Consider the following 22,561-nt stretch of genomic DNA (forward strand, 5'->3'; position numbering starts at 1 on the left):
GTTTTGACTTACTTCGTGGATGTTTTCTGAATATATACTGACCAAAATTACAAACACAACACTCTTGTTTTTGCCCCCATTTTTCATGAGCTGAACTCAAAGATCTAAGACTTTTTCTATGTATACAAACGACTGTATGAACGTTGTACGAAAACCAGTCAGTGTCTGGTGTGACCACCATTTGCCTCATGCAGTGCAACACATCTCCTTCGCATGGTCAGGTTGATTGTGGCCTGTGGAATGGTGGTCCACTCCTCTTCAATGTCTGTGCAAACTTGCTGGATATCGGCAGGAACTGGAACACGCTGTCGTATATGCCGATCCAGAGCATCCCAAACATGCTCAATGGGTAACATGTCTGGTGCGTATGCTGGCCATGCAAGAACTGGGATGTTTTCAGCTTTCAGGAATTGTGTACAGATCCTTGCAACATGGGGCCGTGCATTATCATGCTGCAACATGAAGCGATGGTCGTGGATGAACGGCACAACTATGGGCCTCAGGATCTCGTCACGGTATCTCTGTGAATTCAAAATGCCATCAATAAAATGCACCTGTGTTCGTTGTCCATAACATATGCCTGCCCATACCATAACCCCAACGCCACCATGGGCCACTCGTTCCAAAACGTTGACATCAGCAAACCGCTCACCCACACGACGCCATCCACGCTGTCTACCATCTGCCCTGTACAATGAAAACCAGGATTCATCTGTGAAGAGAACACCTCTCCAAAGTGCCAAGACGCCATTGAATGTGAGCATTTGCCCACTCAAGTCAGTTACGATGACGAACTGCAGTCAGATCCAGACCCTGATGAGGACGACGAGCATGCAGATGAGCTTCCCTGAGACAGTTTATGACAGTTTGTGCAGAAATTCTTTGGTTTTGCAAACTGTCCAGGTGGCTGCTCTCCAGGTGATCTTGGTCTCAGAAGATGCTGGATGTGGAGGTGCTGGGCTGGTGTGGTTACACGTGGTCTGCAGTTGTGAGGCCGGTTGGATATACTGCCAAATTCTCTGAAATGCTTATGGTAGAGAAATGAACATTCAATTCACGGGCAACAACTCTGGTGGACATTCCTGCAGTCAGCATGCCAATTGCACGCTCCCTCAAATCTTGCGACATCTGTGGCATTGTGCTGTGTGATAAAACTGCACATTTTAGAGTGGCCTTTTATTGTGGCCAGCCTAAGGCACACCTGTGCAATAATCATGCTGTCTAATCAGCATCTTGATATGCCACACCTGTGAGGTGGATGGATTATCTCGGTAAAGGAGAAGTGCTCACTAACACAGATTTAGACAGATTTGTGAACAATATTTGAGAGAAATAGGCCTTTTGTGTACATAGAAAAAGTCTTTGATCTTTGAGTTCAGCTCGTGAAAAATGGGGGCAAAAGCAAAAGTGTTGTGTTTATAATTTTGGTCAGTGTATATACTCACCCACCAGCCATTTTATTAGGTAACCCTTGCTAGTACCAGGATGGACCCACTTTTGCCTTCAGAATTCATCATGGCATAGTTTTTAAGGTGCTGGAAACATTCCTCAGAGTTCTTGGTCCTTATAGAGGGTTTGCACTTACATTTTGGTCACAGTTATCCGGATGCACAGCCATACTGGATATACTCAGATGTAAACAACAGCATTCATTGCACATTTAATGTACTACTAAATACGTTCTGCTAATTTATGTTGTCTAAACCACAGAAAAAATGTGTGGAAACTGGTAAATTATATAGAGAAGGACTTAGTAAGCAGGAAAGAGTGCAATATTTTGACAAACTACAGTTAGTGGTAAAGATGCGTACAAGCAGTATTAATTAAAATATTTGTCTAATATTGCACCTACCTAACCAGAAATGATAAAAACAAACAATTTTTTTGTATTCATCAGAGAACACCAACTGGCAGGTTATCTCCACGATTGAGAGCAGGATCACACTGAGCTAATGTGACAGACCTGAAAGACTCTGGAGATGCTGTGGGAAATATGATGCTGCCTGCAACATCATCTGTTTGGCAGAGGGTCAGTATGGTCTGGGGAGGAATATCCTTGGAAAATCACACAGACCTCCACATGCTCAGCAGTGGTACTGGGTCAAAATCCTCAGGTTCCTCCTAATTACAATGCCCGGCGCCATGTGGCCCGAGCACGTGGGCAGTTTCTGGATGAGGAAGGCATTGATGTCAGAAGCATGCCTAGATGTTGTCAGGAGTGAATACAGGCATATGTGAGCATACACACTATTGATTTACATTATAAGTTGCTTTGATGAAATTCATGCATGTTCGATCAGCCTGTAATTTCATTTCTTTACATTGATTTTTGGTGTGATTTTGAATCCAGACATCAGTGGGTTGATGATTTTGGTTTTCATGGTGCAGTTCATCAAGATCAAAATTATGGTTAAGTCAAACTTTAATATTTCAATCATCGAGATCCAGTATATTGCTGTGCGTTTAAAGAAGCTGCGTACCTTGGTTGTAACGAGTGGTTATTTGACTTAATGTTGCCTTTTTAAAGGAGAAGTCCACTTCCAAACCAAAGATTCACATATAATGTACTCACCCCTTGTAATCCAAGATGTTCATGTCTTTCTTTCTTCAGTTGTAAAGAAATTATGTTTTTTGAGGAAAAAGTTTCAGGATTTTTCTCCATATAATGGACTGCTATGGTGCACCGAGTCTGAACTTCCAAATTGCAGTTTAAATGCAGCTTCAAACGATCCCAGCCGAGGAAGAAGGGTCTTATGTAGTGAAACGATTGGTTATTTTTGTTAAAACAATACTGTTTAATCTCAAATGCTCGTCTTGCTTTGCGCTGCTTGAACTCCTAAACTCCAATTGTATTTTCTTTCTAAATTTCAAAAATAATTTCAAAATCATCCTACATCACTGCAGAAGTACCAACCCATTCTTTGCAAAGTGAACATGCAAAGAAGACCAAACACCCTTAACAAAAAAGGTAAAATGGCGATATATATGACGATTTTGAAGTTGAGGGAGAACATGAGATGAGAGTTTTTCAACATACTCTAACTATCATGAACTGGAAAAAAACAGTCCAGGCAGAATAAGACAAGATGAGCGTTTGACATTAAAATGTATATAAATTCTATTATTTTTATGAAAATAACCGATCATTACACTAGATAAGACCCTTCTTTCTTGGCTGGGATTGTTTACAATCGGGGCACCATATCTGTCCATTATATGGAGAAAAATGCTGAAATGTTTTCCTCTAAAAACAAATTCTTTACGACTGAAGAAAAAAAGACATGAACATCTTGGATGACAAGGGGGTGAGTACATTATATGTGAATCTCTGTTTTGGAAGTGGACTTCACCTTTAATGGCTCTACACCAATTTGGCCATTCTCCTCTGGCCTCTAGCATCAAGGCACTTTTGCCAACAGAACTGCCACTCACTGGATATTTTCTCTTTTTCAGATCATTCTCTGTAAACCCAAGAGATGGCTGTGAGTGAAAATCCCAGTAGATCAGCAGTTTCTGAAATACTCAGACCACGCCGTCTGGCACCAACAACCACATCACATTCAAAGTCTTATATTACCTTTCCATTCTGACGCTCCGTTTGAACTTCAGCAGATAATCTTGACCACATCTGCGTCCAAATGCATGTCACAAGTTGCAGCCAAGTGACTGGCTGATTATATATTTATGTTAATGAGCAGCTGAACAAGTGAGTGAGTCCCTTGTTTGTCCTGAAAAAATAAACTGCCCACTGTTCTTTAGAAAAATCCTTCAGGTCCCACAAATTCTTTGGTTTTTCAGCATTTGTGTGTATTTGAACCCTTTCCAACAAAGACTGTATGATTTTGAGATTCATCTTTTCACACTGAGGACAACTGAGGGACTCATATGCAACTATTACAGAAGGTTCAAACACTCACTGATGCTTCTGAAGGAAACACAATGCATTAAGAGCTGGGGGGTGAAAACTTTTAAATTTTAAGATCGGTGGATTTAACTTAATTTGTCTTCAGGGGAACATGTAACTATCTTTTGTAGCTTCTGAAGGGCAGTACTAAATGAAATACATGTATTTAGGCAAAATAAGAAAAATGTACACATCTTTTGTTCAAAAGTTTTCACCCCCAGCTCTTAATACATGGTTTTTCCATCTGGCGCATCAGTGAGCATTTGGACCTTCTGCAATAGTTGCATACGAGTCCCTCAGTTGTCCTCAGGGTGAAATGATGGTTCTAGGTGTACAATTAATTTCTCAAAAACAGTTGTTTGAACAGTAGTGTAGATGCAATTAATTAATCTGCAAATGTGACTTTTTCATACTTTATTAGAAAATGTTTCCAACATGGCATCATAATACAATAACAGCCTACCTATGGAAAGCATTGCACAATATGAATGATACATAAGTACTACAGAAACACAAGATAAAAATGAACATTTTAAAAATTACATTACAAGGCATTATTTATGGGGCATCTCATATACCGTTACAGTATATTCTGACTTAAAACCAAAGCATTCTTGGATTTCATTTCCGATTCTAAGCATTGTTTTTGTTCATTCCTGAATAGTAAGAAACATTTACAAATCACTGCATAAGTATACATTACTGATGTCATCATTCAGTGCCAACCACAACTCAGAAAGTACACAAGTAGTGACAGAGTGAATTCAACTGATATTCAAGGATAAAAAAAAAAAAAAAAAGAAACAGAGCTCAAGAACTGAACTGAGCCCTGTACTTGTAATCAATAGTGTTATCAGTCACAAATATGATTTAGGTTGAAATGTGTTCAAAAAGTAAAATAAAACCCAGCATTGTTCATTTGTACATCACGGTTTAATTTTAAACTGGAAGATGACCTCTAGTAAATACAAATCTGATGACAAATGTTCTGAAATGTTCCAAGCACACATGAAATAAGGCCAAATAAATGCTGGTGTGTAACTTTATTGAAAGCAACAGTGGTACACCGAACATTCAAAGTTCTTACACCTTAACACTTTAAGTAGCAAAACCACACGAGCAGGTCACCATTCGTTGTCCTACCTAATGATAAAGCTTTGATTTTCCCCCTCATGATTAAATAAATATGTATAATATCCATCATGGGAAAACATTGTTAGGTTGTAAAACAGCGATTTGTATATTAAACATCCATACCAAATTTCTCATCTTGTTTCATCTTTATTTTACCAATTAAAATGCATTAAAAAAAAAAAAAAAATTTACACATTTCTGTTTGGATCAAATTGTTGCATCTAAACAGGCTGTGTTTGGTAATCCCTGAACATGCTGTAAAGAAAAACAAACAAACAAACAAAAAAAATAAAAAATTCAAGTATCAGATTGACAAGTAGTGGAGGGGACGCATATGGGTTGGGAAAAGAATAAAAAAAAAAAAAAAAAAAAAAAGGCCGCATAATTTCATCTCTCCCACATGGCTTTGTTCATTATTATAAGAAAAAGGAGGGGAAGGGGAAAAAAAAAAAAAAACAAAAAAGAAACTTGACATTTTACAATCATAACTGGAAAGTAAACCATTTTTCCTGTTTCACAGACTCAAGCACCTTGCAGATCCGGAGAGTTTTCATTAGACTCCATCTCACACACACACAGCACACTACACCCACTACTGTGAGGTATGAACAACGCATCAACGAAACGTTATGGTAACCAATGATTACTGAGGATTCTTTGTAACAAACGAAAGTGAATATTGCAGCAACTCAAAATATGACACTGAGCAAAAGTGCATTTCTATAGTTTTGTGCTGAAAGAAACAGCAGCAGAAAAGGCTCTTGCAAATACATGTTCTTAAAAGCAAAATATATATAAAAAAAGATGCAGTTTCAAGCTGCTAATACCATTTATCTGTAGTGGGTCTTAACAGATGCTAGTCATTACATGCTTTAAACAATGAGGCCAAAGAGAAGCGTGAAGTAATACGTTGGCTTGACACTGCAGCACGGAATGAAGTGCGGCGGTTAATACGGGTGAAAGGAGAGATGGCGAAATGAAACGGGAGAGATGACAGAGGCGAGTACATCAAGGCTTTGGCTGGTTCTTTAGTCAGCTTCCTCCTCAGACTCCTCCTCTTCCGCCGTCTCCAGCCAGGTGAGCCACTGGTTCACCTAAACGACAGGGGAAAGAAAAAAAGAAAAAAAAAAAAACACACAACAACAAGTGAGATTGTAAATTAACGTCTTCCCAAGAAACGGTGTTGTCACCGTTTACTGCAAAAGGATAATCACCTGGAACAATGCTTTTCCTTTCCCTGGAAACTCTTGGGTAATATCTTCTTTCCATGCTAGGAAGGCCTCTTCTTCAATTATCTCCATATCGTAGAAGTTGACAAAGTAGCGCAATAACATTCCTAAAGAGACCATTAAAAACAGGAAAACAAGAATTTTCTCTGATTACTTTAATTCCTATCTCAGTAAACAAGCTCTAGCATTCCCACACCTTAGACCAATGAATTTCCCTAACTTAAAGCGTTCTGCATTCATTTTATATAACATTTATTATTAACAAATCATCCATGTCTGGAGGAGTAACTAGTGCATAATTATTCAATAAAATTAAATTATTATAACCCTCAAAGTTAAAGATTAACATTGAAGATTATGAATCATTTAAAACACTCAAGTAGTCAGTATTATATTACTAGCAAAAATACTATTAGTATTCTAGTATAATACAGTATTATATTAATACTAGTATTTTACTACACCTCAAAAAATATAAATTAAATTCCCATGACTCAAACATCATTATCATTATCATTATTTATTAATTATTATTATTATTATTATTATTATTATTATTATTAGCTAAAGCACTCCAAAATCCAGTTTTTTAAATGATGATTTGCCATACGCACTCTGAAATCCTGAACTAAATCAAATGATTTGCAAACACACCGCGAAGCCCCGATCTGAATCGAATGATTTGCGATCCATGTTCTGAAGTCCCAATTTGCATTATTCACAAACCATCATTTCAGACCAGGACTTGGAGTGCAGATTGTGAATCATTTGACTTGGATCGGAACTTTGCGTTTTGTGAATCATTTGATTTAAATCATTCAATTCACGAAAAGATTCACAAACCAGTTCGATCTAAAACATGGTTTGCAACACGCACTCTGAAGTCCCAACCCAAGTCAAATGATTCGTGAACATGCTCAAATTACAACCTGAAGCAAATGATTTGCAATACAGAAACCAGTTGAAGCAATTCAAAACATTGAATCATTTTGCTCCGAAATCCTGACCTTAAATGATTTGCCATGTGCGGGCCAAAGTCCCAAACTGAATCAATTGATATGCAAGCCCACACCGAAGTTCTTATCCAAATCAAATGATGTGCGATCCATGTTCTGAAGTCTCAGAATAATTATTCACGAACCATCATTTCAGATCAGGACTTCGAGCACAGACTGCAAATCATTTGACTTGAATCGGAACTGTGTGTATTGTGAATAATTTGATTTAAAATCATTCTATTCACAAAATGATTCACTAACCCATTCCTATCAAAATGGTTCGCAATACATGCTCTGAAGTCCCAACCTGAAACAAATGATTTGCGATACGGGATCCAGTTGAAGCCATTCGAAACATTTTGAATAATTTTGCTCCGAAATTTAAATGATTCGCCATATGCGGTTCAAAGTCCCAAACTAAATCAAATTATATGCAAACCCACACTGAAGTCCTGATCCGAATCAAATGATTTGAGATTCATGCTCTGAAGTCCTGATCTAATTAATGATTCACAGACCATCATTTCAGATCAGGACTCAGAGGGCAGACTGCAAATCATTTGACTTAGACCGGGCCTGCAGTTTCTATATGATATTAACAATTTTCAATTTGAGCTGCAGAGATTTGTAGACATCATCAACTATGTCGACGTGTCGCACCTTTAGTCACGCCCATTGTGCAGTTATCCCTACTTAAGACTGTTTTCTGACATGTTTAACACAATAAGACTCCACAGCAGAAGGTAAAGGCTAGTATGGCAACACCACTTCACAGAGTTGCATTTCCAGAGCATTTTATTATTATATGACCGTCAGAACCGCATATATATCCCCAAACTGATGCCTTTACGATTCACAACCGCATTCTCCCATTCAAAGCCGTGCTGAATAAACACAACAGCACAGGACATTGAGTTACCTATATAATCATGATGGGTTTAATTCACCCACATAGACGGAGGAGAAATGATTCGCATTCATCTCGAGATCCACTGTAACTGCCGTCAGTGCCGTGGACTCGATCGTGCAAGCTCTGAGACGCGTACTCCAAACGCGCTCTCTGCACTCACTAACAAAGCATTTACAGTCATTGTTATTTGTTTAACTTTGTGATGGATTGGACAAGCCTCGACTGGGTTAAAACCAGACTGTCAACTGTGATAAAACGTCCCTGTTATGACCTTATGCGGTTGTGACTTCTGTCTTCAGCTGTTCATTCCAGCCCGGTCTCATGAAAATGCATATAAATAGTACGGCAAATAAAAACAAAAACTCCCTAATCCTAAATTTTTTTGTGCATCATTACCACACTTTTTTTTGGGCTTACCATTTATACGCACTTTCCTGAGATCAGCTTGGTTTATTCATACAGATATGTATTCAAACAGATGTTTTTGGTTTTCAAGTCTCTCACCTGTTAGCAACTGCTGTCAGGTCACAAACAGTAACTGAATGCAGCCATAATGTGCATTTCTGTTGATTTTATAACTGTCCTGTAATTCTTTTTCTCTCTTTTTTTTATTTCTTTCTTGCTTCCTTGCTTTCTTTTTCTCTCTTTTTTTAATTTCTTTTTGTTATTTTTCTTTTTCTCCCTTTTTATTTTTATTTTTATTATTTACTGTTATTACTTATTTTTCTCCCTTTTCTTTATTATTTCTTTATTTATTGTTACTTACTTTGTTGTTTTTTTTTTTTTTTTTTGGAAAGTATTAATTACGAGAAAACGCTTGAATAAAAAAATATTAATAGCAGAAGTTACTGTTATTAATAAAAAGAAAAATAATCAATAGCTTAGTCGACAATAGAAATAATTGTTAGCTACAACTCTATCTTCAATACTATTCACGGCAGATAGGGTAGATAGTACGCACACAAAATGATTCACGAACCCATTGAGATCCAAATCAAATGATTTGTGATGTGTGCTCCAAGGTCCCGATCTAAATCAAATGATTCACAATATGCAATTTAATGCTAGTCAATCACTTGAAATGAATGATCATGAGTTTGCATCAACTCGAGTGGTTACAGCATAAATGACGCAATTGATTTGGTTCATCTGTTCTGCTTTTCTTCAGCTATGTTTACACAACATTGTCAGTACTGCTACTGGCTTAGCTCGCTAATTTTATGACGTTAACTGAAATAAGCAAAAAAAAAATAAATAAATAAATTTTCATAGATACATTGTTTTTCAATAATTCAAGCATTTTTCCAAATACCTCTTCAGGAATATTGCCATTTTCAAAGGTTTTCCAGGCCTTACATTTAAAAAAAAAAAAAAAAAAAAAGTTTTAGCACCTTGTACGAAAACTGAATTTTCCAGGTTTTTTGGGTGATACTGATGATTATAAGTATTTTAATCACAAATAAAGAATTCCTTCAAGTCTGGGGAAATATAATTATTATAATGTATTACAGTCACAGTTTTTATTTTTATTTTCCAGTCATACCTTTGGGAAAAGCATGGGCGTTGCAGTGGACTTGCAGTGCGTACAGCGCACTGACTTGCAGGTCCACGTGATCATGCAGGAATTTTTGCATCACCGGTTTGAAGGCAAGTAGCAGCTGCTTTTCCTGGTCGAGCTGCTCTTTCGTAGGTGCAGATAATTGGTCATCTCCTTCAGTGGCATACATCTCGTGGAAAATGTACTGCAAAAAGCTAGAAGAATTTTCATGGGAAGTTAATTAAGTGTTTAAATCAAGAATAAACCTTTAAGTGAGACACAATAAATGTCTGGGCCGCCATGTGCAGCATCATACCTGGTCATCAGAATGTTAACGAAACCCTTGTCAGTGTGCAGTTTTGGAGAAATGTTGTCCTTGATCCACTTGTAGATGGTTTGCGGGGCAGGATCTGCTTTAATTTGTTTCAGCAGCTCCTTCTCCAGCTTCATAAGAGGGAATAAGAAGCTCAGGCCCTTCCCCTCCAGAATCTCCAACATGCGATCTTTGTTTTGATCTATTTCTGTGGGCAGAGACAGAAATATATGAACACCAGTCCATACAGAATGCCAAAAACTTTTCTGGTAATGTGTGAGAGTTCCGGTTCACAAGTCACTGTAAGAAAAAAATGAGAAGAATAACAAAGTGCATTAAACTGTAAAGCTGTTTGCATTACAAACAGTTGTGTTCATAATTAAGATTATAGATTAAAATATGATAAGACACACTAGTTTGCAACATTGAGCAGCAAAAAAAAAAAAAAAAAAAAAAAAAAGAAAAAAAAAAGATTGAGACTAGGGTGACAACCTGGCAATAGGGCTATTGCGGGACATAGATGTGCTTTTGCGGGACAATGCGGGACACGTGCGAGACTGATACATTTTCTACTGTTATGCTATGTAAATACTGATACTTCGTTGTCATATGCACTGATCTGTGTTTCTGAGCACAAACATGCAAGTGAGAGAGTGTCTTTTTTTTTTTTTTTTTAAATGAGTGAAGAAAATCCACCTTTGAGAGAAGAGATTTGTTTGCATGCATTTTTATGCACCCCGCATTACAATAATTTCCTCTAGACATTTGTCATTAAATTTTCCGTGTACACTCGACCATTTCCGTGGGTGGTCCTAGATCACTTGAGGTCCACAAATCTTATTATTATTATTATTATTATTATTATTATTATTATTATTATTATTATTATTATTATTATTATTATTATTATTATTATTATTATTATTATATTTGCGGGGCAGGAGCTGCTTTATTCGTTTTAGCAGCTCCTCCAGCTTCATGAGAGCGGGTTGAGTCTAGGGATGTAACGGTATGAAAATTTCTTATCACGATTATAGTGATCAAAATGATCACGGTTATCAGTATTATCACGGTATAGTTAAAATGTACTGGAAATGTTCAAAAAGTACTGACACAAATCACTTCAAATTTTACATTTAAAATTGACAAACAAATAAAATGATTTTTGCAAGTGACAGCATGACTGCTCTAATAGCATGCTTAAATGTCCAATGTAAATTTTCAAATAAAGCTGTAGGAAAAAAAAAAAAAGTTTCATTAAAAAAGATAAACCTCACATTTCAGCCTTTAAATAAAGAAAATGGTTAAGTCAAAATGATAAATGATTTAATAAATTATTATATGTATTTTATCTGTTCCATAAATAATCTAGATAACTGGTCTGAATTACGCTTGTTTTTCACCAACCAGTCAATTTTGGCTACAGCAGGGCATGCAAATCTGGTCCCTTTTTTGGCCCAAAAAAAAAAAAAAAAAAAAACACACTCCGCACACAAGCTGAATGTAAATGTAAGTCTCTGTAAATCCAATGTATGACACTAGATGGCGCTTATGGAAAAGCTGAATTACAGCCGTGAACTCCGTGGATAAAGCAGCATTGCGATTATGAACACTTCTTTAGATATTACATGGAGTGAAGAGGAAAACAAAATGCCATCGAATCTTTTCTGAAGAAAGTCAGAATCTTAGAGGTAGATTCATATAATTAATTCATTCAAATATTCTTTATAATTCCCGATTTGTTTCTGCCGGTGGGTGCCCAACCCCAATTGCAAAGTAAAACATAAGGACTGCAAATACATTAGTTACCAAATAATACACATTCTTTCTATGAGGGTTGCGCTTCACTAAATAAAATTATTTAATAAAATACCCGTTCACAATAAGCACTTATTCGTGCGTATACAGGACAATGTTTGAGGGCGCATACGTAATATTTGATCATATTGGAGAGGAGGCTGCAAGCCGAGAGGATCATGCTGGCACCCTGTCATACAATAATGACATTTTCCATTAAAATAACACCCAAAATGGCTTCAAATGAACTATGAAACGAGAACAATGTCGTAAAAGCTGTAATGCACTTCTTTTTGCTTAAAATGAATGATTATTTCTGTGGGGATTGGTGCCTATGCCCTTAGCACTCTTTTAAAACATCCGCTGACTTTTCACACAAAATGAAACTACTCTGCGTGCCGTGCGCAAATGAGACGGTTACTTAAAACTGTGCTCTATGCTGTATTGTATTTATTTATCATCAGTTGTTTAAATCGTGGTAATCTAATACGGTTTTAATGATAATTAAAATATGAAACGGTAATACGAGCCTTGGGGAATTTTATCATGATTTATCGTCAAACCGGTAATCGTTACATCACTAGTTGAGTCCCTTTTAAAGTTCGGGTACATGTCAATTCACTGACTTTTTTCTGACTTAAGTTTTCTTAGTTAAGAACATGGGTTGGAGCTCTTAATTTTGAACTATCAAATTGCATAAAATAGAATAATTTAACTAACTTTAACGTACAAAATCATCATTGTATTGTGGACTTCTTATCGCAATATTATCGTATTGTGAGATTTCGATATTATTGCATTCCTAATAATTACATTCTAATGTTAAGTTTATTTACTTAAAGCTTCTCTGAAATTGCAGAGGCACATAAGTATGACCATACAGGGAGGAAACAGAAGCACATACCTGGCAGCATCTTCTGCATGTTGACCTTGCTCTGCTGGAACAGGTCAGTCAACCACTCCCGATCTTTCATTTTGGCCATTTGCTGCAAGCAGAGGAGGAAAAGAGGAAAGTGGGTGCCGTTCTCCAGTGGGTGGGCCAACTCTGCCATGCTCACAAGTTCCGCAATGATCGCCCGGGCAGCAAACTGAGCCAGGTAAGACTTCACCAACGGAACATCCAACTCGATCTTGGGACATTGGTCCAGAACATTGAGGAAAGCCTGTTTAAAAAAAATAAAATAAAATAAAAACACATGCAGTTTGAAGAAACAATAAGTCCTGGTTTGAGTCAAGATGCTTTGAGGGTGAATTTCACTGGTACAAACCTGCATAAAGTTCTCCCCCCGTGACCAGTCCCTCCATTCGGAGCGTGTTGATCAGAGTGCTGACGTGCTCTCGGTCCTCATCAGGGCTCTCCAGTGAGCACACGATCATCTTACTCAACATCTCAGGCAGGAAGTGTTTGGGAGCCTTCATCTCTCGCACTCCGTTCACTGCGTCGTTCATGTTTTTGCTGCTCAAGTAAGTGGTCACAACATTTTCCTGCAAAAAATTTAAGAAACTGCTTACTCAAAAAGTTTCTGAGAAACGTTTTGAACAATGAGATGTTGAGTGGTACATACAGTCATCTTAAGCAGTTCCTCCTTAGCAGGAGGAGGCTTCTTGGTCGTCTTCTGTGGCTTCTCCTGAATTGGAGGTGGGTTGGTTTTCAGCCCAAGTTGCGGTGGCTACAAACAACAGAAAGGTTTAAAATGAACCTTAAAAATAAGACATATGGCATTTTGTTCCCATGCATGACAAAGTCATTACCTGTCCCAGTGGTGGTGTGGATGTGCGAGGAGGTTGAGCACTAGGAGGAATCATGGTAGGTATCTGTGGCTGCAACTTTGGCATTTGGTTTTTGTTCAGAATGAATGACTGAGCAGGTCTCAAGCTGATCTGAAATACAAAAATAATTTTAGTCATTAATAATTCTACAAGATCAACAAACTACATTTTCCTTCAAATTAAAACTAGACTACAAAGTTGGCAAAAAACAAAAAAAAAAAAAAAACAAAAAAAAAAAAAAAAAAAACCTTAAATCATTTGGAGTATAAATTTGTACTGATATTGGTGTAAACCACTAAAATGTTTAGAGCAATTACGTTACTGATAGCGATACATGTTTATCACCTGAAATTAAAATCATACCTCATCAGCATTCAGCTGTCCTTTCTTAATAAAACGTGGCGGCATATCCTTGGACTGAGCTTGCTGTTGAGATGAATGAGTCTGGCTCTGGAAAAGCAGATTCTGCCCCTTTGATCAGAACAAAATAAAAGACTTGTAAGTTGCAAGAATGTTTTGATGTCTTGATTAGTTATAGTTCTTTGTGCATTAGTACTTTGGTATTTGGGCACTTACCTGGTTAGATTTCATGAAAGGCTGTGGTGCAGGGGCCATGTGGCCACCGTGCCCGTTGAAAAGAGGGTTTGCGCGACGACCCATGGTGGGGGAATACCTGTCCTGAATGACCCCAGGGCCAGTACCAATTCCACTGCCTACAACCAGACAACAGAGTTATTAAGCTGGCAGTGAACCATAGAGCATATCCAGTCTTGCACCACCTGTCCCAGAAATGTCAACACACTTCAGACATACCTGGCATCTGCCCAAACATATCCGCTAATCCCCCAAGAGTTTCTCGATCAGGTTTTATTCTCGTCGGCAAGAAAGGACTTTCTTGAAAGAAGTCAGTTCTTATTCCTTGAGTCATCGGTGGAATAAAAACACCCAAATCCTGTGACGAACAAAGAGGGGAGGGGAGAAAAAGAAAAGTAGTTAAGCCAACAGATTTCCATATATCTGCAAATGTCTACAAGGCTTTTCAGGCCACAGGCCATTTGCTTTACACTTATAAACCCCAAAATAAAAGGTGTTATATATAAAAAAAATATATAAAATTATCTGAATACTTCTTGGAATTAGCAGTTAAATTTTATATTTTGATATTAGAACTACTTTTAGGAATACGGTTGTTTTGAAACAGAAAGGTCTATGGTAACACTCTAAACTGTAAAATGATGTAAAAACTGAGTTATACCACTTTCACAGATCAAATAACAGTTCAGCATTGAAAAATAAATAAAATAAAAATAAACCTCACAGGGCTCCAAAATGTATTGAAAAAATGAATATCGCAAAATTGCTTGCATTTAATTAAAATATAATGGTATCATATAAATAAACACAGAGAGCTAAGCTTTATCCTAAATACAACTGAACATTATTTGTTGGAAGCCCAAAACTAAAGCATAATTTACCATTCAGAAAAAATAAGACATCAACATTGTAATTTTACAGTAAAAACTCTCTCTCTCGATTATATTATATTATAATTTTTTTACAATTACAAATTATTTTAATATTCATTAAATTCTATAAAATCTCAAGTGGAAAGAGAATCCTGAAAAGATCACTGAAAAAAAAAAAAAAAAAAAAAAAAAAAAAAAATTTTTTTTGTTTAATTATTTTTTTCACAAAGAGGTACTCTTCAGCAAAAATCACCCCACTAACTTCAAATGTCTTTCCATACATATCCGATTCAAAGTCATCGGGTTAAAATTTCTGTATTTTTCTTCCATATTGTATCATGTCAGAAATACAAAATCAGTTTCTCCCTTCTGATACCCAAACAAAAAGCCTGCGGATTTGCACAAATCATGTGAATGGCCCATTTCAAATGTCAAAACAGCATATTTTCACAGACATGAGTTTGCAGGTACAATAAAGTAGTTCACACCCAGAACGAAGGTGTACAGATAATTTACTCACTCCCTTGTAATCCAAGATGTTCATGTCAGTCTCTCTTCAGTCGTAAAGAAACTGTTTTTTTGAAGAAAATTTTTCAGGAATGTTCTCCATATAATGGACTTCTATTGTGCCCAACAGGTTTGAACTTCAAAAGAACAGTTTAAACGCAGCTTCAAAAGGCTCTAAACTATCACAGCAGAGGATGAAGCGTCTTATCTAGTGAAATGATTGGTTGTTATTATTATTATTATTATTATTATTATTATTATTATTATTACTACTATTTATTTATTTATTTTTTTTTTATTAGAATTTCAACACTTTTGTGATGCTGTTTTTGAAACTGGAAACGATAAAATATTCTCTTAGAAGATCAACTAAACGTTTTTATTTAGTATGGTCTCCATTGTTATCATATTTTGAACAGGACGCAACTCTCCCCCCAAAGTAAAATTAACAGTGTAACTAAAAAGATCTGTACGCAATGTAATGGTTAACACATTCAGACATAATGGGCTAACAATGATGTCAAGTATTTCCTCATTGTTTGTAATATCATAACTTTGAGATTTTGTTCTCTGTTTTGGAATTTGTTCTTATTTATTAAGAGAACTTATCTTCCTTTTTTTTTTTTTTTTTTTTTTTGGTTTTTTGTCTGTTTTTTTTGGGGTGGGTTGCGGGAAGGGGAAGAAAAAAAAATAAAAAAAAATAATATATATATATATATATATATATATATATAAAATAGTAAAATCGAGAGGAGCCTTGTTAAAAATCTGTGTATGTAATATGGCACATTGTTTTTCCTTCAATTCAATTCAATTAAAAAAAAAAAAAAAAAAATTTCTACACAAAAAAAAAAAAAAAAAAAAAATTTCTACAATTTTTTTTTTAAATCTCAAATGCTTGCCTTGTCTAGATCTTCATGTACTCTGTGCATTCCAGCGCAAGACAGTAAGGGTATGTTGAAAAACTCAATTTTGAAAACTTCAAAATCATCCTACATAGCTGTTTTACCTTTTTTTTTTTTTTGGCAAAGTAAAACCTATCTGTCTAATACACAGAGCTCACGCAGAGCTAGACAAGATGAGTATTTGAGGTTAAAAAGCATATTAAAAGGTTTTTTTTTTTTTAAGAAAATAACTTACCAACAGTTATTTTAACTTAACAACCTTCTTTGATGGCTGGGATCGTTTAGAGCCCTTTGAAGCTACATTTAAACTGTATTTTGTAAGTTCAAACTCCACTATATGGAAAGAAATCCTGAAATGTTTTCCTCAAGAAACTATTTCTTTTTACAACTGAAGAAAGAAAGAAACTCGTGAACATCTTGGATGACAAGGGCGTTAGCAAATTATCTGTAAATTTCTGTTCTGGAAGTGGACTTCATGAATGCATTCAAATACGTTCAATGTTTACACTGCAAATCCATAACTCTGAAAAGGTCAAACATTAACTGGCGGGGTCTCACCTTTACTGCATCCTGGCGGATCTGGTTGATAGTCTTAGGTCCATTATCAATAAAAGCTTTCCGAGGCACCCAGTTGTTCTCTCGCAACTCCACGGTATCCTGAAGCAGGAAACGAATCCTAGCAGGCAAGTCCTTGTTGTTCATTAAGGATCGCATACGGCCGAAGTACTGATCCATTAAAGACTGCGAGACAAAGGGGTGTTAGGAAATACCACTGTCTTAATGCACCCAAAGTCCTGCTAGTCTTAAAGCAGCTTACCTTGGCTTTCTCATGATCTAGTCTTGGCCCCACAGTTCTCATTATCTGACAGAGGCACTCCAAATCCTCCCCCATATCCTTAAGTTGGACTCTTTTCTTCTTTTCCAGAAGCTTCAATTAGGAAAGTTCAAACGCAACAACGTTAGGTTAAAGATCAAGTAGCTGACATGAATATTTTAGAGGATTTATGAATAACTCACTGTTTTGATGCATTTATGAAGGATAGACTCGTGAATGAGATCAAGTTTGCCAAGTTCTCCAATGAATTTGATGTTGCCCAGCATTTTGATCTTGGCAATGGCACGCTGCTCCTCTTCCTCAGAGGTGAGAGGGCTGTCATTTTTATCATAGACTGATAGAAAAAAAAAAAAAGATAAACAGAATCATAAGTAACATATCAGGCAATTCAGGTGTAGTTGCTGTAATGTTAGGACATTCACAGTGTACTTACTGTCAACATTTCTGGTGCGGTTTTCAAATTCATCCTGAAGTTTGGATATCAGAAGTCTCCTGAATGTCTGTAAGAGCATGATGAAATAGTGGAATAAATATACCAAAATACGCTGTCTGTGAAGCTTCTTGCAAATGAACAGAGGATATTCTTACAGTGCTCTGCTTTTGTGATGATTGGATCTCTGTTGATGGGCCGTCAAAGTTTGGAGCATCCTCTGCCAGACGCAGACATAGCTGAGCATATAGCGAGCTATACTTCGGCTCCTCAAGGGCTTTGTCTACAATCTAGTTGAAGTGGACAAGTAGATGTATGTAAATGCAGAAAAGGGCTGTCACTGTTAATACATTTGTCCAATGAGTTGGAAAAGTCTAAAAAAATAAAATAAAATAATAATAAATGCAAAATGTATAATATCCAAGGCACACATTTCTAGTAATTGTGCAGTTAATTATAATATTGTATTTTCAGGACGTTCTGGAATAGAAGTTAGAAGTTAGAACCCTATAGAAGTGAATTTACAATCAAGATTGTAAATATTTTTACTAGTTTATTAATTTTTTTCAGATGTAGTGATAAAAAAAAAAAAAAAAAAAAAAAAAAAAAAAAATATGCAGGACAGTTTTTTTTATATTATATTATATTATATTATATTATATTATATTATATTATACACACACCATTTTTTAAAATAATCAAAAAGACACTTTTAAAAACAACGGGAAACAAATACAAAAAAAAAAAAAAAAAAAAAAAAAAAAATTGTTAACGTCATTTTCATAAGTTGAAATTTAGGGGTTAGGGTTCAAGACAGCCACCTCCCAATTGAAAGTACCCAATAAATGAGATGTATATAGTTATCTCATATTTTAAAAGTTACTGTGGGTTTCAAAACATAATAGAAGGATCTTAATAAACATGTAAGATTTGAATACTTTAATGCTTTTTAAATGGCGTTTTTGGTTGTGGGGCAGCAGTTCGCACCAATTCTGTAGAAAGGCCCATATATATACACCCCTTTTTATTTGAGGTATAAAGCTTACATAAAATGTCAGGTATACACATGCAGCTGTCAAACAATGATTTGCCAAACAACTATTCAGGTGAACAAATCCACAAAAGCTTTGGCACCTATGCTGCATTTGTATGACTCATTATTGTTGTATGTTCTCATAGGTTTCATGTAATGATTTCTTGTGCAAGAAAAGCAGTCTGTGAATTAGAACGAAAGTTGGCATTGAGAAATTTCAGCAGTACTGGTAACTGTGACAGCTCTAGCCTACGTGTACAAACAGACAAAATTCTCACCAGCAAGATGATTCCTTTGAGGACGAGCTTTGAATCTACGCCCACATTCAGGAGCTCAAGGCATAGCTTGTCAAACTTTTCAGGGGTCAGTTTATTAAGTATGCTAAAAAAAAAATAGAAGCAAAATGTTACGTTTTTCAGTAACATCCACTGAAACAAACAAAAAAAAATTCAAGTACATACTATATAATTCTTAAAAAATAAATCAGGGCAAACTTACCCTCTCACTTTCCTGAAGATTGCATCGTGTCGTTCTTTTTCGTTGGAGGAGTTGACATCTCGTCTAGTGCTTCGTGAAGGAACCCATCTCTGAACGCTAGGCCCTGGGGTTTTCCCCAGGAACTCGCTATAAAACAATAATGCACAGTCATTTGTTTTGTCAAGGCTTTAGGTACTTACTAATGTCCACAATAAAACATCAGCACTAAAATATCTGGTTGTGCCAATCAGAAAGGATTCTGCCACCACCCTTTGATGACTAAGAAACACTTAAATAACTTCACTAGTATTTCCTCACATGAGGTCAGCAACTCGGAATCAGGACAAGCTACTAATAAAGTCAACACCCGAAACTAACATGACCTAATTTCAATAAGTAGTATCTGACGCTAAGCTTAGAAAATAAAGTCATCATGAAAATGAAGTTGAAATAATCGTTTATTTCCAATTGTGACCTATATCAAAGTAATAAGGCCCGAACAGGGAAAAAAAGCAGGCTGGAGTTAATTTTGTCCATTGGGAAATTGGCTCGTTGATTGCTACTGCTGCAATTTCTTGAGTGACAGGTTGGTAGGGTAGTTATGAGAAGGGGAAGTTATGCAATTTGTTACGCACACTTCAGAGAACAGATGTTATTTTGATTAAAGATTGAGGTGAGATGAGTTCTTAAAAAAAAAAAAAAAAAAAAATTCATGGTGACTAAATTTATTTTATTTACACTTCAGACAAAAAGAAAAGAAAAAATAAATAAATACTCCAGTATGCGTGTCTTTTTTTCTGGTTGCTAATTGGAGTCAAAGCTTTCCACAATCAACAAAACCCTACTTACACAATCAACAAAACCTCAGTAAATAATACAATGATGATATAATGATGGTCACTGATGTAGAGGGCAGCTATACATTTAAATGAGCTGAGTTGTCAATAAACAAGCTTATACATAGAATGAAGCAACCTCATTTTGATATAGACATGACCAAAAATGTTATCCAAATGAATGATTTATTTACCTGGCAATTAGTCAATTTACATTAGTTCAAGACCATAATGAACCCCTCAGATTTTTACCTCAGTCTGAAAAAAAAAAAAAAAAGTGAGCCTGCGGGAGGCAAAAAAGACTGTCTCTCCGGGCTTCTCATTTAGAATGTGTTTTATTAACTTAATTAACAGACTTATTTCATAGAAACTCATTTTCGATACAGTCTTTTCCCCTCACTCTTTCTAATAATTGAGGCGCTGCCTCCTTTGCTTCCTCAGAAAACAACAACAAAAAGTGTAATACACAACTAAAACAGCATTTTAAATTAAATTAGAACCAGCGCTCTATTATTAAATTCTCTAAACGTACCTGTTGCCGACAGACTTGGGATAGTGCTGAGGTGCACCCCTACCTCCTCCTCCGCCCGAAGAAGCACTACAAAAGTGAAAAATAGTATTTTGAGTTTCATTTAAAAGGTCGCAACTCATTTTCCAATCTATATACCCCACATGCCAGGAAGCTACATATGAAATACAACTTTTTCTGACCATCAGCTTAACTAAGATGTGTCTTATTCACTAAACCTAAGCTAAATTAATGAGCTTCTGAAATGGCATAAGGTCTATAATAAATGAATTATATACCTGAAACGAGAAGCACCCCCCTCTGCAATCACACTCTCCACTTTGGCGGCTTGACAATGAAAGATCCTCAAAAAGAATGAGAGTGAAAGGGTGGGGGTGTAGAAACACGGCCTAAAAGAGAAGAAAAGCACTTCATTTATATACGTTTACAATGTGAATAGAAATGACAAGCATTTGAGTTTAAACGAAATGGATAGGGGATATTAAATGGCTCTTTAGTCGCAGTGAAAAGTGACAATGCGGATAATTGTAAAGAACAAAACTGCCATCAAATCTGAACAAAGCACAAGGCCTCTGCCATGAGCTCAGATTTCACAAAAGAGCCTTGATTTATTAAACAACACATTCGAGCGGCATTATAATTTTATTTATTAAAAGGTAATAAGGTCAGTTAATTAAGACTACATACGGACGGTTTAAACGAATGTACGTTTTATGATTATGGTGGACAATAATTAAATCACACACTCAGTTGTTGTCAGAGAGCTCTTCTCGTGTATTAGCATCGAGGCTAATTATCGCACACAAGAAAAGAGCCACGATGGGGACATTCAACGTTTGAAGTCAACCTAGTAAACAAGTGGAAACTAAAACCAGGTATCAAGTTTAATAGCGGAACACTTTGTATTATAATATTCGCCGTTTTATGGTCAAACGTGCGGTTTACCGGCAGGGTGGTGCGAGAGAACAGCTGATCTAATAACCGGACGCCATTTTCTCATAAAAGACCATAAAGCGAGTCAGCATAGCTGTACAATCAACATATAAACACACGGCAGCTCACATACAGCCGTTAACTTCTGGGTTCAACCCTGTACCGGCAGTCAGTTCACCGGGATAACGGAATGTAGCTGTTCTTGGTCTACTAAGGGTAGAAAGCAAGAACATGCGAGCAGTCGGAGCCATTTTACAGCAGCAGCCCAGTGGCTAATGTAAATATGAGAATAACCTTACCTTTTCTAAAAGAACTTCAGCTTTGATTGTGTTGGGTTACCAAAAAAGAAAAGAAAAAAAGATGAGAAAGGGAAACGAATGTTATTTAAACGTTAATAATAATATGGTTAAAGAACAGTGCGCCTTGAGGTAACACTGGCCGCACCGGTATGAGGAGGAGAACTGTGATCTGACGTCACGAACAGCCGCAACTTTATTCACTGGACGCGTCAAACCTGCTGGATGGTACGTCATCATCAAGTTTCACTGCACCCACACTGGACAAAAAATTAGGATGCGAAAGGAGTGGAGGGGATTTTGATTCACCTTAGTGACTCGAGTCTTTCGAGCCAGTTCATCAAAAAAATCACTGATATTATATTTAATGCTCTTTTCCCGCAGTTTATCGTTTCGCCAGTAGGTGGCGACTAATCTTTTGCGCGAGTCATGAGAAGGGTGTTCCTGCACAACCGGAGGCTGCCGTTTCAGGACCGCATTTGTAGGACCCTATAGTTTTTTTGTATTATTTTATTTTATTTATTTATTGTATATATGTATGTATTATCGTCTCATACTATTTAATAGCGCTTGCTATTCTGTATATTATTATTTTTTAAAGAAATATGTAGTTGTTTAATTGTATACACTTAATTATTGTCCTAACCGTCTCCTAACCCTTAACATACCCATTGGTAACCCGTTTGAAATATTTAACCTAATTTATTTTTTAATATATTCTA

General features: G+C 36.3%; 1 protein-coding gene across 1 annotated transcript; it reads right to left on the reverse strand.

Annotated features, from left to right (window-relative positions):
• Nucleotides 1-4,303: 4,303 nt before the first annotated feature.
• On the reverse strand, nucleotides 4,304-22,076 carry eif4g2a (eukaryotic translation initiation factor 4, gamma 2a). The gene is given in 22 exon segments (XM_051115451.1): nucleotides 4,304-6,132; nucleotides 6,253-6,374; nucleotides 9,719-9,927; nucleotides 10,029-10,233; nucleotides 12,727-12,985; nucleotides 13,091-13,108; nucleotides 13,110-13,307; nucleotides 13,388-13,492; nucleotides 13,575-13,703; nucleotides 13,956-14,063; nucleotides 14,169-14,305; nucleotides 14,406-14,544; nucleotides 17,029-17,211; nucleotides 17,288-17,398; nucleotides 17,488-17,639; nucleotides 17,739-17,805; nucleotides 17,894-18,025; nucleotides 19,047-19,149; nucleotides 19,267-19,392; nucleotides 20,614-20,679; nucleotides 20,889-20,999; nucleotides 21,988-22,076. Coding segments are annotated over 22 exon segments (2,835 nt in total). The 3' UTR covers nucleotides 4,304-6,066.
• Between the last annotated feature and the right edge of the window lie 485 nt (nucleotides 22,077-22,561).

This window comes from Labeo rohita, chromosome 7 (assembly GCF_022985175.1).
Source record: "Labeo rohita strain BAU-BD-2019 chromosome 7, IGBB_LRoh.1.0, whole genome shotgun sequence".
Taxonomy (NCBI): Eukaryota; Metazoa; Chordata; class Actinopteri; order Cypriniformes; family Cyprinidae; genus Labeo; species Labeo rohita.